This window comes from Malurus melanocephalus, unplaced genomic scaffold (assembly GCF_030028575.1).
Source record: "Malurus melanocephalus ecotype Western Australia unplaced genomic scaffold, MMel_1.1 scaffold_15, whole genome shotgun sequence".
In the NCBI taxonomy this organism is placed as follows: Eukaryota; Metazoa; Chordata; class Aves; order Passeriformes; family Maluridae; genus Malurus; species Malurus melanocephalus.
The window spans coordinates 3,513,372-3,531,002 of NW_026623247.1; the positions used below are offsets into that span (position 1 = coordinate 3,513,372).

General features: G+C 37.0%; 1 protein-coding gene across 2 annotated transcripts in view; it reads right to left on the bottom strand.

Moving 5' to 3' along the window:
• Positions 1-2,080: 2,080 nt before the first annotated feature.
• CDC42SE2 (CDC42 small effector 2) overlaps positions 2,081-17,631 on the bottom strand; it is an 82,525-nt gene continuing 66,974 nt past the window's right edge. For both annotated transcript variants that reach the window (XM_057385087.1, XM_057385092.1), the window contains exons 5-7: positions 10,632-10,733; positions 5,992-6,109; positions 2,081-5,562 (exon numbers count right to left, since the gene is read on the bottom strand). In XM_057385087.1, coding sequence (XP_057241070.1) covers positions 6,011-6,109; positions 10,632-10,733 — 201 coding nt within the window. In that variant the 3' untranslated portion in view covers positions 2,081-5,562; positions 5,992-6,010. The remainder of the gene's footprint in view (positions 5,563-5,991; positions 6,110-10,631; positions 10,734-17,631) is intronic.

Below are 17,631 nucleotides of genomic sequence, written 5' to 3' on the forward strand. Positions count from 1 at the left end.
GGACAGTACGGGCCATTGCATCTAGGTAGGTCAGAAAGTTCAATTTTGCTCTATGAGACTATGCAAGAGTGTTTGATAAGGCTGAAAATTCTACTTAAAATTGTTTTACTAAGCAGCCATCTTCATGTAACTTTGCAATACAAAGTTTTACAAAGCTGTTGTTTTAGCCACAGTGTTTCCCTCTGTCATGTACATCCAGCACCTTGGCTGTGATTCAGAGAACGAGCAAGGAAGCTCTTAACCCAAATCATGGCATGGCAATTTAATTCCCTGCCATGGACTGGGCTGGGTGCATTTTTGGCAGGCTGAGGAAAACAGCATCTGTGCAACTGCAGACAGATGTGAGCAGATAGAAGTGGGTGGTTCTAGTAAATAAAATAAAATAGTGGGACTTAGTCAGTCCTACAACAGTAGGTCCAAGTATCATCTTGATTTTGTCCAGCTCCAGCAAAATTTGGAAACAGACTTCTCAGTAAGTTTTTATAGAGAGGTGAAGCTGCATGGGCATCCATTGCACCATCCCATGTATGTCCACAGTAAGAAAAATAGTTTATATTTAATAGACTTTGAAAATTGCCTGAGAATCTCATTTCACAGCTCTTGTTCACCATGCAGCCCTGTTGCCCTGGGCTGCTCCTAGTGCCTGTTATTACACACCCTGATTATGCCAGCTGGAAACCAAACATCTGTTGCAACTTACAGAAAGAGTAATTGACTTGGAATGTACTACCTAAAACAGGGGAAAATGAACAAAGTTTGCTGCACTGGGCTCTGTTTTTTGTGGCTGCTGCCAATAGCTCCTTCTTGAAAAGAATGCCATGGGGAATACACACAGTGCTTGGTCATCTATCAAAATTTACCCTTCTCCCCCAGTTACACTTTCTTCTTTTCAGTCACTCAGCATTTATATCTGCCCTACCCACAGTTCTCCATTTTTCCAAACCCAGTGCTGCTTACTGAAATGTGATTTTTGATTCCTTATTTCCATATTTGGAAATGTTTTTCTCCTTCATAAACATGAAGTAAAACACTGCACAATGCCCCCATATCAACACATTACTCTGCTGCTTAATGCATACACCATACAAGAGATTATTGTTACTGTTCCAGTAGGTGAAATTCTGACWACTGGAAAAAGCTGTGGAGTGCCAAAATGTACATTAGCATCAACCTCTTGGAAAGAGTACTCTTTTTCTAAGGAGTAAGATTCTTTTGAAAGTTTTAGTGATACTGTAAAGATGATTTCCTAAGGAAAACTGTTTCAGAATAGCCGTTTCCCTACTCACCACATTTTAAGAAAGCTGAGGATTTAAAAATAAATTTCAAGCATTCTCGTTTTCCTCCTCGAGGTGATGTTTTAAGAACTGGCCTTGCACAACAACAGCCAGCTTCACACATTTGATGAGAGATCACCGTGAGTGAGAAGAGGTGCAAAAGATAAACCCAGGCTCCTGTGTGGTGCACGAGGGTTCCTCACACCCCTGCTCCATCAGCAGGAGTCATTCACCTGAAACATCCCACCAGGAAAGGCACAAATGTGGCATGTATTTATTCTGCCTAGCAGGTTATTTCAAATCAATACAAACTTACAAATGGTGAAGAGAYTAAAGAAAATGAAAGCCAACAACCCTTTCCAGGAGCTGACGGCACAGCATGGGTGACATAAAGCATACTCCTGGGAAACAAGGATAATGCCCAGGACTCTGACATGCAGAGCACTGGCAGAAGACTAGCACCCCTGGAAYGCTGACAATATATAAAGCTTTCTTACTGCTTAGCATTTTGAGGAAATGTGAAATATATCCTTAGGTGTCTCACTGTTCCGTGCTTAAACAGCCCCTACCCTCAGTCACTTCCTGGACTAACAAAACTTACCATGATCCTTACAAATACCAAAACCTTTCTGACATATTGGAAAATCAGAGTAAACTAATTTCAATGTTACCCAGCAGATCTCCAGCTCYGCTTTGCACCTGTCATGGCATACCAGAAGTGCCTTCTACAGCAAGCCAAGACCAAAAGTGATGTTCACTTCACTTGAAAGAACTGATAAACCAAACATAACATTCTACTTTTATTTTCTGCTAATAGGCTCTATTACTAACTTGCATATAAAAACACATCATCAAATTTCTTGAAAAAAATCCCCAACAAACATTAAACTCATCTATAGACAATGAATGCCACAAAAAGTTCACACAAATGCTTAAATAATTACAAATGAATGCACCTTTTGCAGGACAAGTTAGCAATTCATAAATGGGGTTACACCATTCTGCATCATATTTAAGTAAGCAAGTTTGATATTCAGCAATTTATTGTCAACTCAACCAGCACTTTGAGTTTAACAGAAAACTTGTTTGAAATCTGAACTTACCATTTCTCCTGGCTTGTGTGAAGGCAGAAAGTTACTCCTTGTGAAGTGTTGATGGAATCATCACTGATGGCAGAAATTAATCATACTGCCTGAGGTTGGCTGTCTATTGGTGATGATACTGGTGGYTGATCTTCTGGCAACATGTTTAATATGCTCTGCCCACAAACCATGTTTGTTTAGTGGTTTTTGTTAGTTTGTTTGTTGCTTTGGGTGGTTTTTTTAACAATCAGAAAGCTTGATGCATTTTTCACAGCTAGTTTAAGCCATCAGTGTTTCCCGTAACACATTAGCTCTGATCCCGTWACACTCACCTCCATGCTCACTCTGAATAAGCATCAAGAAACTGATCCAGGTTAAAACTAACCAATTTGGTCATAAAAACACAACCTTTACTATAGGTCAGTACCCAATAGCATCAGCTGAGCAGCTGAATCAGTGCCAGTGCTTGCATGGATTGTAAGAGTAAGCAGATGGGACCAGTCCAAATCAGTTTCACTGGTATGCCTTTGAAGCGGTCCATTGGCAGAACCAGCACATAATTTTTAATAAGCTTTAATGTCAGTTCCTGAATATGCGCTTACAGTGGAACATCTGGTCTTCAAATCCTAAGTTTCTATAACCTCAGCATTTAAAGAAAATAACCCTTTAGCAGATTGGTATCTCCTGGATTTATCTCCATCTTTATTTTCCTTTAGAACCTTACTTCTTCCTAGCTGCCTTTTTTYCCCTCAACTGGCAATTTAACAAACTTGGCATGAGATGAAGAATTCATTATCAGTATTTAGAAGAACTTGGCATGAAATTTAAAACAGTAAATTAGTGCTTAAGGAATATAGTTTGAGAGTATGAAATATAAAAATTAATTGAGCCAAACACAGAGTAGGCAATGCTRTACCTTGCAGGTACTTTTACTGCAGATGACTATTTTGGTGACAAGTCTCCTACTGATCACCACAGACATCTGCAGCACAATCAGGAAAGTAACACACCTATGAGCTGCAGTCAAAAKGAAAGATTTCCAATCTGTTTTTTTAAGAAACTCTCTCTTCCTTGCAAAAGCCCCTGRCATACATGTTAAATCAATGCAACAATAATACTGGTAAAATTACGGTTTAATCCATTCGGCAACAAAAGGGTCAAGTGACATGAAAAGAAACTCAAGCTGCAAATTATTTATTGACACTAACAGGTTACTCTTTTCACCACAAATTTRTCTTTAAGATGCAAGTGATTTATGGAGAAGAAAAAGGGTAGGCCACCAACTGAAAGAAAACATTTATTGAATCAAAGTCAATACTTTCCTTTTAATATCTACAAGCCAACACTGAACTAACTTTATTCAAGAATGAACACAATGTACAAAAAAAGTATGTCTGTTATAAAAATATGTCAATTTTTCTTCCTGGCTATTGAGCTGAAAACATTTTGGCAAGTGCAAGATAGGTTTGGCAAGCAAATTTAAGCTGCTATTACCAATGCAAAGATCAAATAATCTTGTAATAATTTTGTAGTATAATTAAGAGTCATTGTTAAAGTGGCATTGGAAATGCTATCCCCTAAAAAAACACATCATTGCACTGCCATGTGTTTACGCATCCAGACAACTGAACATCTCATCAGGAATCAGTATCTTAATCAGTGAATACTATTCAACCAGGTAAGTGACATCTACCACTGAAATACAACTTAAGGAAGGCRAACTACCTCCATGGCTGTGTATTTTACCTGCTGTTTATGAACAGAGAGAGAAGATTAGGTAGGTTCACACATATTTAAATCAACCAGACAGCTGCTGCAATGTGAAATCAGGGAAAGGATAGAATTAGAATAAAGAATCATTTATGACAACAGTCTACATGTGTGTGTCTGCATATAAAAATGAATTTGATTAGGCTCAGTTATGCCTTATTTGTTTGGATGGTTTGGGGTTTTTTTTTTCCACATAAAAATTTAATGTAACCAGGCCTCAAATAATTGACTTCTCTAAAATCACCAGCAAGGCGCAAAAAAAGGGACCATTTACAGAGATAATCTGAAAACAGTGCAATATTAAAATGCAGTTTCACAACATGTGAAAGAAACATGCTTTGGAACCTGAGCAAAAGGCATTTTACTGACTTAGTAAAAAGTCACCCTGTATGCTGTTTTCATTGGCACCTGTTCTGCCAGATTAGTATGTCGCTMTTAGCAACTTTCATGGCCCCCAAATATTTAGTACACAGAAACTGCCAACTACTTAGAAAGGTCTACTAAACTTTTCAGCCAATATTGCAGGCAGTCTGACATGCTGCTACTGGAAATGACCGTACAGCTTAAAATTAAGAGAAACTGTAGAAAGAAAAAGAAGCAGCCAAACATGTTGCTCTTCTGTTTAAATAGACTAAAGCGATTCCACAACACTTAAGATACGGTACTACACTGGTTTACAGTCTCAAGGTCAGCTCTTTCAAAATAAATATACTGAACATTTACAACAAATGCCTCAAGAATGCAAGCTCTCTCTTTATTATTTCAAGACCAATTGGAGAAAAACTAAAATAAAGACATAACTCTGAAGCAGCTAAGTTACAAGTCTTTTTTCAGAAACAGGCATGACTTGGTGCCACAGCAAAATTTTTCACATCTGCAGTAAGCAATTTTTTTTTTTTTTCTTTTAGCACCAAGCAGGCCACCATACAAAGCAACTTCACAAAGCATGCGGTCATCTACTCTGTTGATTTTGTATGAAATAATTATTTGTGCTTGCAGGTCTCAGACCTTTCAAAAATGGGTAACATTAGGTGACTGAAGACATTAGTGGAAAATGGAAACTCATTCTAAATGACTTGAATAGAGAAAAGATTAAAAGGCTAAAAAGCAACAGAATGTTGTGCATTAGTATTTCTGAGGAATGAGGAAAGCTAAGGTTGGTGCTTTAATTTGCCTTAAAACAAACAAAAAGTGACAACCAATCCTACACAGCTCTACATCAATGATACAGGTAGAGGCCAATGCGTGCATGCCACTGAAAGGCACAATCGGACCAATCTGATAAATGGCATCATCAGAGCAGAACAGCAACTTTTCACTGGACTAATCACGAAGGGTGAACAATGAGCCATCACGTCTCTTGTCATGAGCACAGAAAGCAGTCACCAAGGCAAAAGGGAGGACACAGGAAAGAAGATACAGGAACTCACATAAACCTAGAAGACAGAAAACATGTATTAAACCAAGTTTTGAGGATGCTGAGTGACTGTTTTCCAGCTGTAACACTGCTATACATTGATTTAACACCATACATCTAATGGAACCATTACGAAAATGGTACCATACTCGTATCACAAAATTCTTCTGAGATTTGCTTTATAACTAACTTCACCTGCAAAGATTAGTCTACAACATCATCTTCAGTTAAAATATGCTTAAGGAAGACTGATACAATCAGAACAATCACCTGTTTATTGTGTGAAAAACTAACTTTCTTATGTAACATGTAATTTTTTACTCAGAAATAGATTTTAAAATTGGTCATAATAAAGACACCGATTTTTACAGGGAGGTAATTATGAAGCAGTATGATGGTTCTTCATAAAAAAAAGAAAAGTGCATAAAAAGTAGAGAGCAATACTTACTGGAAAGTTATCCCCAAGGTTATCCTGCCTTCGTATCTACGAGCTGCATCTGAACATTTGCAGACATGCCACCTCCATARCCTCCCTTGGATTGCATCTGATTCTGAATGGAGCTGACCTGGAGATAAAAGGGAAAAGGTGGGCGGGGAGTGTGGAACAGAGGAAAGAAGAATGACAGTGAGCTGTGGTATCTTGTTGCTTCTAATCTTATTTCTTCTTTAGATTTAGTTTTCAAGTGCTCGTTTATTCCCAAGAAAGCTACATTACTTTTGCACAAAGATGCATGTATCCAAGGCTTGCTGAATTTTAACTTTGGCACGTAGCTCAGCAGAAGAGATGAAAGAACTGGTGCTGAGGCAAAAGTTTTTCCTCCCRCCCAAAGAAAACTGCTTGAGTCAGGATTTCACTGACCCACTTGGATTAATCAAAAAACAAAAAAATCAAATCTCTTACTGGCATCAACTCTACGTGACAAACTATAATTTCTCTTGTTATATGGAAAATGCTCTTTGGCAACTATGATGAACCAGTTAACACTATTATGTTAAAAGCATAATAGACAGCTCACAAATTTCTGTATGGCTAATTTCAGACCATTAAAACAGGCCTAAACTAGGATTTTCTGAATAAAAAAGGACTTTYTTGACTGCGGAATGTTTTCAAATTATCTATTTATGTAACCACATACAATGCTTTCCTTAATTGCTACTGTTCCTTTAAATGGCAGGGCATTTATTGTTTAAATCACAGTCAATCTGYACTTCCCTGAACATGGCTGATTTGAGGATATTTTTAGCCCGATGCAAATAAATACATGAAGACCCACCCTTTGTGCCCCCCATTTCCAAGACATGCACATCCTGCTATGACTTTCACTGCCTCTATCACYGAACAGAAAGGGAACCCACAGCTCTTTCCTGCTTCGGTTGCATGAGTCAAAATAATCATGTCCAAGTGCCTGCAGGAAGACAACTATAATCTTAAAGGTTTGGCCTTTTTTTCTCTGCATCCCAGAGCATACACAACAACCACACAATGAGCGGAAAATAACAYTCATTCAAGGCTATGCCTGCAGGGCACCACTTGCAATTATTTCATCTACGATCCTCCTTCACAGAGACCTAAAAACATCACTGGAAAGCTGTAATACAACACAACAGGAGAAACATTTCCAAGCAGCTTGCATGATGTTTTCCCTGTCTGCAAAGACAAAAGAAGTACATTCTTTTTCCACAGCAAGCAAAACACATGCACTCATACAAAATGAATCAGCAAACTCATTCCTCCACYGTTTTTCAAACCTATGAGACAAAAGAGCCTGTTTTTTGATCTTTATCTTCAACACTATGGCATATTGCACTGCTGTGCAAAAGATTGTGGTTTTATGTATTTAAGCAGTACAAYGTAAAACTATTTCATACCTCGGCCTTTTGCTAAAATAAGTGATACAGCCACAGCAAAGCAATATTACTATCTGATTTCTCTTCAGGGAGAAATGTTCAGAGCCAATTTTCTGGTGCATCTGACATCAAAGACTACAAACTCAGTAAGAAAGTGTGCAGAAGTACATGGGGATGTATTCAAGAACTTTTCCATTTTACCAAGCTGCTCATCATCTTCACCAAGTGTCTTTTGTCACCCATTGAAACAAATGAAGTTTGAATTTAATAGGGTTTTTTTCCCCTCAAAAAGTAATTAATCTACATGYAAATGTATTCATCAGAGTGACTTTAGGGTGCCAATAATTTCATCTGAATGAATTCTGACTCCAGTGAAAAAGAACTAGAAAAACCTCCAGGCCTTATTACCTTTCAGAACCTGACAATTTGCTTACAACACTTGAAAATTTTGGAAGGGAGCAAATCAACACAAATTGCTAGGCTAAAGTGCAAATTTTTCTGAGTATTTCTAAAAGTTAGAATAATTTCTCCAGTTTWTGAGAGAGAAAATGTTCGTGTTAGGAGATGAGGAAGTATTGGTCTCAAATGCACAGACTGTTGTCCTTGAAACAGAGAATGCAACAAATGAAACTGGTCTGCATTAACAGTTCAGTGGCTATTTTGTGTATGAAAACTTTTTTTGTAGGAGACATACAATGTGAAAGCCACTGAGCAAAAAGATCTAACATTTGCAAAGGCTTACAAGGTGACATTCTTTCTGAAGTACCCTCCTTTTGAAGCCATTTGAGCAAGMAGAACAAGGACTGTGAAATGCATTTTTTTTTTCTTTCCCAAAGATGCCATTGCCTTTCTCTGATGATATATCAAGATTCTTCTCTCTTATGTCTAATTTAGATTGGACTTAAGGATTTACAGATTTTGGAAGGGAAAGAGGATTCTACCAATTAAGGATCATGCAAACTGTTTTGCTGCTTATTTATCTCATTAAATTTCCTTCTTTCCCTTTCTTTCCCTCCGTTTCAGAATTAGGAAACAGCACAGATAGACCTTGAGAAAGAAAACAGTGGGAAACGACATGAAATTCATTAACTCAAACACAAAAGTGAAGAATATGAAGAAAGGAAGAGAAGAAGGATTGTATAATGGAATATTAAGCAAAATAGGAAAAAAAGATGTGGGAATGAGAAAGAAACAGTGCAGAAAGGCTCCTGCTGTTTAAGTGCACCTTTGACAAAGGAGCAAGGCACTCTACAGAGAAGCCAAACAAAAAAGGAAAATATTTCAGAAATACTCTGAATAGTCAGAAAACTGTTCAGTCAGAATCATATATTACAAAGAATAATGTTGGTGAAAAAAGGCACAAGGCAGGCAGAAGGTGGAGGAAGAGCCAAATCTAAATGGGTAAAAGTAATTAAATTGCAGGTATTCACCCAAGCTATTTAGARAAGAAGGCATAGTGAGGTTCCTGAAGGAATACAATGTGTCCATATTATGAAGGAAATTAGGCAGCAGAAAAACATGTGAAGGCTAACACTGTAATTTTGGAATTTACACTGCAAAGGAAGAATAAACATGGAGGCCATCACAGAAGATGCAGAAAATACATAGTGTGAAAAAGCAGAAATTTGAGCTTCTGAAGCAGAGGATTTTTCTTTTTTTTTTTTTTTTACATATAGGAATGACTTTATATTTTTTTTTTTACATACAGATAGTTTCCATCTAGGATCAGAAAAATCTCCCTGCTCACAGATGCAGCACATTATCCAAATTTTTTAAAAAGTGAGAAAGAGCTACTTACAGGCATTCAAAATTWAAAAGTTCATGCAGAGTGACAATAATGACTACCTACTACCTGGAGATAAATTGAGTATTATGCAAGACAAAGGTGAGGGCAAACAGGCAAAAAGTGCAAGATGAAAAAACCAAAGCTTCAGGCAATCTTCACAAACCTCACATGAGGCAGCTCAGCTATGAGAATGAGGAAGGTTCCCACAGGAGAAACAACAAATATTTAAAATGCAAAAGACATGCTTTAAAAAAAAAAGGAAAATCAAACAAGCTGCTCACTTAATTATCAGTTTATTATTTCAATTTATACTGGCTTTAAATRTTAACATAATACACTGCATTAAGTAAGTAATTTGCTTTAATAAATTTTATCAAGTTGAATCTGTGTTTGGCCATTTAACTTGCTTATAGAAGTTTTAGTTCAAATAATTTCCAGTACACTATGTTGTTTCTGGGAAAATGTARACTATTTTTTTATGTCAATTTTTCTAGCTTTGCTCTTCCCCATTACATGCTGAGTTAGAAAAGTTTTTGTCTCAATAAGACCAACTTAAACCAGTTGAAACTACAAACTACTTCCCTTGTTTGCATTGAAACTGTCTTTTTTAGCTCTGCTTCTTATTTTGATGCTTCTGACAGAGRTTTTTCTTCTTTGTCAACAAACATTTTTCATCTCCAAATATCTTTCCCTTTAAAGATGATCATCAAAGTCAAAAAATATTTTTCATCATTATCTACACACAACCATTTTCTATATTTTGTATGACTGACCTTAGAAGCAGATTGACATTTCACAGATATTTGAAGCTGTAAAAGATACATCTATTTCCATAAACTCATTTTCATTATCTTTATGTTAGCCTTGGTTTTTCACTTTCAGAGTGAAAAAATATTGATTACTCCTATCATCTACAGGAAGCCACAAAACCTTACGYATGACATTCCTTACTCTGAAAATAATTCACACTGCAAACAGGGCTACAGAATATAGAAAAAGCTCAACAAGAACACCCAAAAATAAACCTTTGTGCACACTAAACTGAGGTTAGAGTTTTATATGAACTATATTTAAAACAGCTTAAGGCATTAAAGGCAAGAAATCTAGTCAACTACAAAACTGTAAGTTTTCTATATAATAGCTGAGTATATTTTCAAGTATACATCTATTTTGGTTCATATATGTAATCAAAATGAATTTTTAATTTTCAATGTTCTATATAATTTATACAGTATCTAAAATGCACTATCAATAAATAAAGGATTTTTTTAAAAAATCCATATTCTTGAATGCAAGTGTTTAGGACTTGAAATTAAAATGCTGTCAGGTTGTTCCTCAGTTTCMTACAGATTCTTCCTTGTAGTTGAAAGACTCATTGCTTCAGCTACAATATACATACACAGTGTTCCTGAATTCTGCCTAATATGAAATGACATTCATCCACTCATACTTACTGAATTCATTCCACTGAATAGGTCTCCTGATCCTACATGAGCTGTGTGAACAAAGTTTGTTGGCTCCCCAATCATACTTCGATCAATCCGCCGTCGTCTTTTCTGAAAGGAAGGTAAAAAAAAATCTGAGATATGTTGAAAAGACAAAATCAGTATGTGTCATAAATGTAGAAACATATACAGGAAGAATACTGTAAGGTATTTCAACAGTGCTGAGAAAAGGAGACCAAGTACTGAGGTTCACCAAGACACTGGTGTTACTGTCCTTTTTACCTGGAGGTACATTAGACRAGCACAGACTCCTAACATTTAAGCCAACAAAATGTTTGTAAACTTCTGCCTATTTTTGTACTAAAATCATGGTGGGAAAGACTGAATTTGAGGTTTAGTCATTCAAAACAAGAATTAAGGATCAAAGCGCATTAGAATAGACTATGAAACCACTGACAGGGAATTTCTGATTTGCATGCCATCATGTCGCTGTTTGTGGCTATGTTCAAAACAGTGCCTTGAGTTTGATCAGGATTAGCCACAGACACATCTTTACTGAACTCTGAACCACTCAAGAGAACTTCCAGTCAGCACAATTCTTGACGGTGAGCTGAAGGGGTGGAGTAGTAAGGCAAAATGACAGCTTAGGGACTCTTTTGATTCCTATATCGTGTGACAGAAGGCAAGAATTGCTTAAACTCTGCTTCCCATTTTTCAGTGTCAGAGCTTCATTTTTTAGTACTCTAATAACACACAAATAAAAAAAAAATAGAGGCAGTAAAGACTTTCTCTAATTAAAGCCACTTTGGTTGCCTGCCTCCAGCTAAGCATCGCATCCAAAGGAGAAAAACAAGAAAACCCTATCCTCATTTCTTAGACCAGAGCCAGGGAGCTTACACAGAGCAATTCATGCAGTGGACAGTCATCATATGCGAATCTCTGAAAAATGCCTGTACTCAAAAAAAAAAAAAAAAAGCCATGGAACATAGTATCAGTATCTCAGTTTGAGGTGTATTGTGCAAAATTGAGTTTAACAGCTAAGAAACTACTTGAGTTCAAGTGAAACATTTCTTCATTCAGTCTCATTTTTAATGATCTCTATTTCTATTTGGCAATGAGATTGCAAGACCACACAGACTCAAGACACGAAGGTACAAGCCTCGATTGGGCTAGCTACTATTAAAATGTAGCTACAGATGAAATCTTTATGAATCAGAGCCGCAACTATGAGAATAAATCATTGGGTTTAGCCAGCAAGCCCAAAACACAGTTAATCTTGCCCTGCACCTTTTCCCTATTACAAAAAAGACTTTCAGCATGTTTCAATACCTTGTTGCATCATATGAGTAGCTAGGATGAGGAGGAACACATAAAATTCTGTAACAATAGCTAACTACTATGGTCTGATCTATGTCAAACTAGTAGTAAATTCTCTAACTCCAAAGAATTTGACAAAATCAATCAAATAAAATATTCCAGCTGTAAAACATATTGTTGTATTCACACCATCTAGTACTGCAGTATGCTGTGACATTGACACAGAAAGATGAACTAGAGAGCTAAATGAAAACACAATGCTCCAATTAAAACATTTAGAATTGTTTAATGGCTGCAGAAGCTGCCCCTATCCCCCTTTAAAAAAAAAAGTAGCCAAATTTATGTATCCAAACAATACATCCATGATTTCTTCATTTTMGATGAGTTTTGATGCAGAGAAGACGTAGACAAACCCAAACGTTTCAGATTTTTCTTGCTTATGAATTTTGCAGAAAATTGAACTTTTGTTTTGATGCAACTTATTTTACTCCTTTACTTGTTGGTAAGATCACTGGCATGCCAGTAACAGAGCACTGGATCTTGTGAATGACTGTTAATGATYCTCCACTAATCATCAGTTAGTCAACCAGTAACCACTGGTTAAACTGCACAGCCACCAAACCCGGCTCTTATCTTAAGTGAGTTCCTTATCAGAGGCCATCAGCGTGTTACCCCCTGACACGTGCCCACCCCCGAGAGCTCTATGAAGCAATGGAACAGAATTTAAATGCTTTGCTATATTAAGACCACAAATACAACTGTGAGAGGAAATCAAAAATTGGTTGGTTGGTTGGTTGGTTGGTTGGTTGGTTGGTTGGTTGGTTGGTTGGTTGGTTGGTTGGTTATTTTTTCCCCTGCCGGAGTACCCAGCTTGCATTTACATCACTGTTCTAGCTTGGATCCTGAGAAGGCTTTTGAAACAATTTTACCAGTTCCCACTTACCAAGATTTAATTTTAATTTCAGACTAACTGTGGAGTGCACAAATTAGACTTTTTTTTGGATGAAGCTGAAGTAGAAGACTAACTGATGCCCTCCCATTGCTAACATTGAGGGCAATGAAACAGGCGAGCCAGTCAGGAGCAGATCCCAAGACATGTGATGCACATCATGGCTCCCCAACAGCAACTGTTCTGCTCTCCTATACAGCTGCTCCTATTGGTATGTGCTGCTCTGGTAGACATGGCCTCAGCCAGAACCAAAATGACCACTCAGAATGTGTAAGGGGAATGGGTGCACTGTAAAAAATCATCTCTTCATGAGGAATATAAAACAGGAGAAAGCAGTAGGGGAACATGCCTGGAAAGGTTACAAAGCTTTTACAGAGGACAACCTAAATATTAGCTTTGCCAGGATTTTGTTTTTAAGTTGTATTTTTTGAGGCCTTGTCCTGCAAGAACACAAGTGATACCACTGTTTTACAAACAGTAAGAATTAATACACAAGATTGATTCTTCGGTTGATTTAATTTGAAAGAAACTGAGAAGCAGCATATTCATCTCCTACTACTAAGAAATTAAAGGCATAGCTATGCCAATTTCCCCGTGTACCATCCGTGGTTTTCTATGCTTGCTTCTAGTGCAACTCAGAAGCCTCCCTGCATGACTGATTCGTTGTGGTGAAGAATTGATTTTGGTTGTGCTCTGGGAGATAAAAGTACTGTGCTTGCGAAGTGGCMCCTGTCTTCTCCAGGGCCAGAGAGGCGATGGCTGATCTGCTGAGATAATCATGGTGATTTTCAAGGGGGAAGACACATGAAAACTTTGTGTTAAAAAGAAATTTTAAAAGCTGAGAGAGCTCAGCAAAATTTAATCACACTAGGCTTCACCCGTACCTCAAATTGCTTGATTTCATACCACAAATAATTTCCTGTAGAACATAGTTACACCACTAACCTATAAATGAGTAGGAATGAGAAGTGACTATAAAGGTCATCTATAAAACAAATGAATGTTTGTGAGCTAGTGGAAAGAACTTCAACATACACACACCTCTGAGTATTTGCACCATCTAAAACACTGTTTTCAAGACGTTTCTGACAGAACAAATACATGCACCAACTTGGTCAGCCTAACTGCAATGAATCATGTGTCCTGTATTTGTGCTCCTTGTGGATACTTCTCCGAGCAGGAAGGAAACAGAAGAAGGTTCATATTATGATTAGCTAACTTGACTGTYACCTTTTTTGATAGTTTAGGTCAACTCACTGAGACATTTGGTATCAATGGACAAAGATAATTAAAACCTGCAATGAAATTTTCTTTTCCCCCTTTTGCCCTGTCCAAAGCACTTCCCSTTTTACTAAGAGGGTAGGGGGTGACAAAAAGTACAACAAAGACAAGATGAGAGGAAAAGACTTGTAAAAGGATCCTGGTAGTGGACATCATTTAATGGCTTTAATTAAGTTTGTTCCCTTGACAAAAAGCTGCAGAATTTGGATTGCGAGTAYTACATACTAGGTAATCTTTACACCATGAGAAGCAAAACTGATCTTGAAACAAGCAGAAGAGATGCAGGTTTTGTGTTAAATGACTGAGAGGAATGGAAGTAGTCTGAGAACCCATCTAAGAAGTGTTGGTTTGAATGTGTACTAGATGCAATGAAACCGGATGACATTTCAGTTACCATAGAAATGGAGCAAAAATGGATCTCTTCTATTCTTAACCCATGAGTGATGCTTTGCACCCACACTGGGTAGCATTTCCCTTGAAGCACCAGATCAGGAATCAGAAAGCCACCAAGAGTTGCATCACACAAAATATTTTAACCCGGCAAGTTTCTTGAAACTTTAAACCATTTTAAATGTTTGCCTAAAAAGTTTTCCAAGTTCCAAAGACTATTTACTGCAAGAAATTCAAAACTGTAATTTGTTTCTTTAAACACACAATTGCCACTGATGGGTCCAGATGTATGAAAATTTTTCTTTTTACTACTCTCTATTTTTGGCTTTCAGGGAAGAAATGATGTTTTTCCACTATCTCTAGATTTTATCCACAGGTTGGGCTGCGCTTCTAAAGTGATGGCAACACTTCTGAATTAGGCAAACTCTCTGCCTGTATGAAAACCATAGGTTTTGGAATTTTTTCTCCTTTGCACAGTTATGCACCCCTCTGCTCTTCATAAGAGGACCTCTCAAAAAAAACCCAACAAAAAACAAAGGTAACACAAGCAGAGTAAGACTGAGGTCTCAAACATTTTTAAAAGATTTAAGTTACATCACTCAGATCTTAGGAGACTAACAATTATTTTCCTGCTAAAAGTAGAAGTTGTAAATTAAGTCAACCAGAATCTCATACAAAGATATTCCAAAGTCAAGTGCCCACATATGCTGGGTATCAATAGCAAAGGAATCTGTTAAGCTCCAGAAGAGCATGTTCTGCTAATTCTGCACCAGATTTTTTGAAACAGCTGCTACAAACATATCACGAAGCCAAGTCTAAGTGAAACATAAGTTGCCAGACAGCACTGCAAAGGACCCTACAACACAAAAGTCTGCGTGGATTTTACCTGCAGCAGGCAGCCCACAAATGAAAGTGGTATTGCAGGTGCAGGTGAGGAACACATACTCTAATCATAAAGCAATACATGAAAGAAACTGAAGAAATTCAGAGAGGATGATATGGTATTGCCATATTGTGAACACAAAATTTCTGAAAACAAGGGTTCTTGATTAAAATTCACACATATGACACCCTTCTCCTATCACCTACTGATTTAATTTATCTCCACTTTACAATCAAGAAAAAGTGCCAACTGTTTTCCACACAGAAATGTTCTTTATCCAACTGCATGTTGTCCTGGCTTTTTATATCCTAGGATCTCAGTAAATTACAAAAAACCAGGCAACAGAATACCCACTGCCCTCAACATCAACAAAGCAACATGAGCTACATGAGCAACAAATCAGTGGCAGAGGCAGGTTGGATCTTTGCACCTCACACTCAGAATAACAAAATTTGGTATTTCAGTCATAAKTAGCAAATCCTTGTTTTAAGAATTCTTCTCTAAAACTAACACAGACACAGTTATGTTTCTATTGAGGAGAACTTTTTTTAATTAACACTTGYTTACTATCATCAAGCTACCACAAGGCTTTCCTAAAGTCAACTTTTTAGCATTTACCCAAACACTGTAATTTTTAATGACTGTTTTATATATATAGTTTTGTCTTATTTCACACACAGAAAAAAATACATTGCACACACCATATTTATGTATTACTTGAATTATATTAATATAGCAGGCATTTCAAAGCATTTTTTCTGCCATTTCATATTCAYCTGTGTTCCAAAAGTGTAAGGCACAGTACAATATATTAGAAAGGAAACAGCATGGTGATCTGATCTATCTAGTCTAATTTTTTGTAATGTGTTTCCAACCAGACCCAAACCAATATGAAATGTTCCAAGCTAAATGAYGCACGTTCCTTTTTTTGATCAAGTTTGTCTTGTCCTTCATTTTAACTACCTGTAGAAGAGGAGCTTTGGTTCAAATTTATCATAATTTCTCTTTATTCTGAAAGACACTATTATTTTTCATCACACAGTATTTTGGTTTGATACATAATGAGAAAAAAACAAAACTGCATACCATGCTTTGGAACCTCAACTTATACAGAGTAAAAGCATTAGCTTCCAAGAGTAATGTTCCAATTTTGTACCAGTTTCTTCTCTAACTTCCAACTATTAAAAAATAAAATTAAAAGGAATGCAGATTCTGTCGATCAAGATGTTAATAACACTCCAGATTCGAGTGGGTTATGACAGCAGTGTATGAGGCTTCTGTGGGCCCCATTCACCTGCCAGGATTGCCTTCACGGGGTCAGCAATGCTTACTGTTGGTTGGCAGGCTCAGCAACCTCACTAAGCCAAAAAATATTTTTTCCCCTTTTCTTAAGTGAATACTGTCACATCAAGTGGCTTATATCAAGTGGCAAATGWTAACTAAACTACAGTTAAGTCCTCTCTGAAGCCTTATTCAAGACTTAATAAATTTACTTGCTAACTCCCCTACTGGGAAACTTTCCTTGGAGAGCAGAGAACTGAATGATTCATCTGTAGGCTATGAAGAGCTGCTTTGCAGAACGGGTTTCTGTGGTCAAAGAATGATCTCTTAACATTTACTGCCTCCAAAGAGTTTTCTCTTTTAAAAGCAGAAAGATGACTGTGCATTCATAAACACTGGAAAGATACACAGCTTTTATACTTGTCACCACAATATGAGGGTCAATTTTTCAGACTGACCACTCACTGCTAGCCCAGTCATTACGACAGCATCAAATACAGTAAGAAACAATTCACTCTCTGACACTTCTTTGCAAGCTTTACTTTTAAATAACAGTATGGTAATTTGAACATAATGAAATATAATAACTTTTAACCACACCATCTAACCCTTTGTAACACTCGGAGATCTAGTGTTAATACATCTTTCCATACTAAACCCATCCAAATCCTAAACTGTCATTAAAACAAAATAAATCCCAGAAAAGCTATCACAACTGCCATTCTTATGATAGACAGGGCAAATGCAAACAAGGAATATGYTCCTGTTTTTTGTCATATCTACCTGCTATATTTGTTTTCACACTACATGGGTACACTGTCAAGACACTGAAAATATGGATATGGTAKGTTTTGGGTTTTTTTTTAATTAAATAGGAACTATCATACTTACATAGAGTCTCACACGTA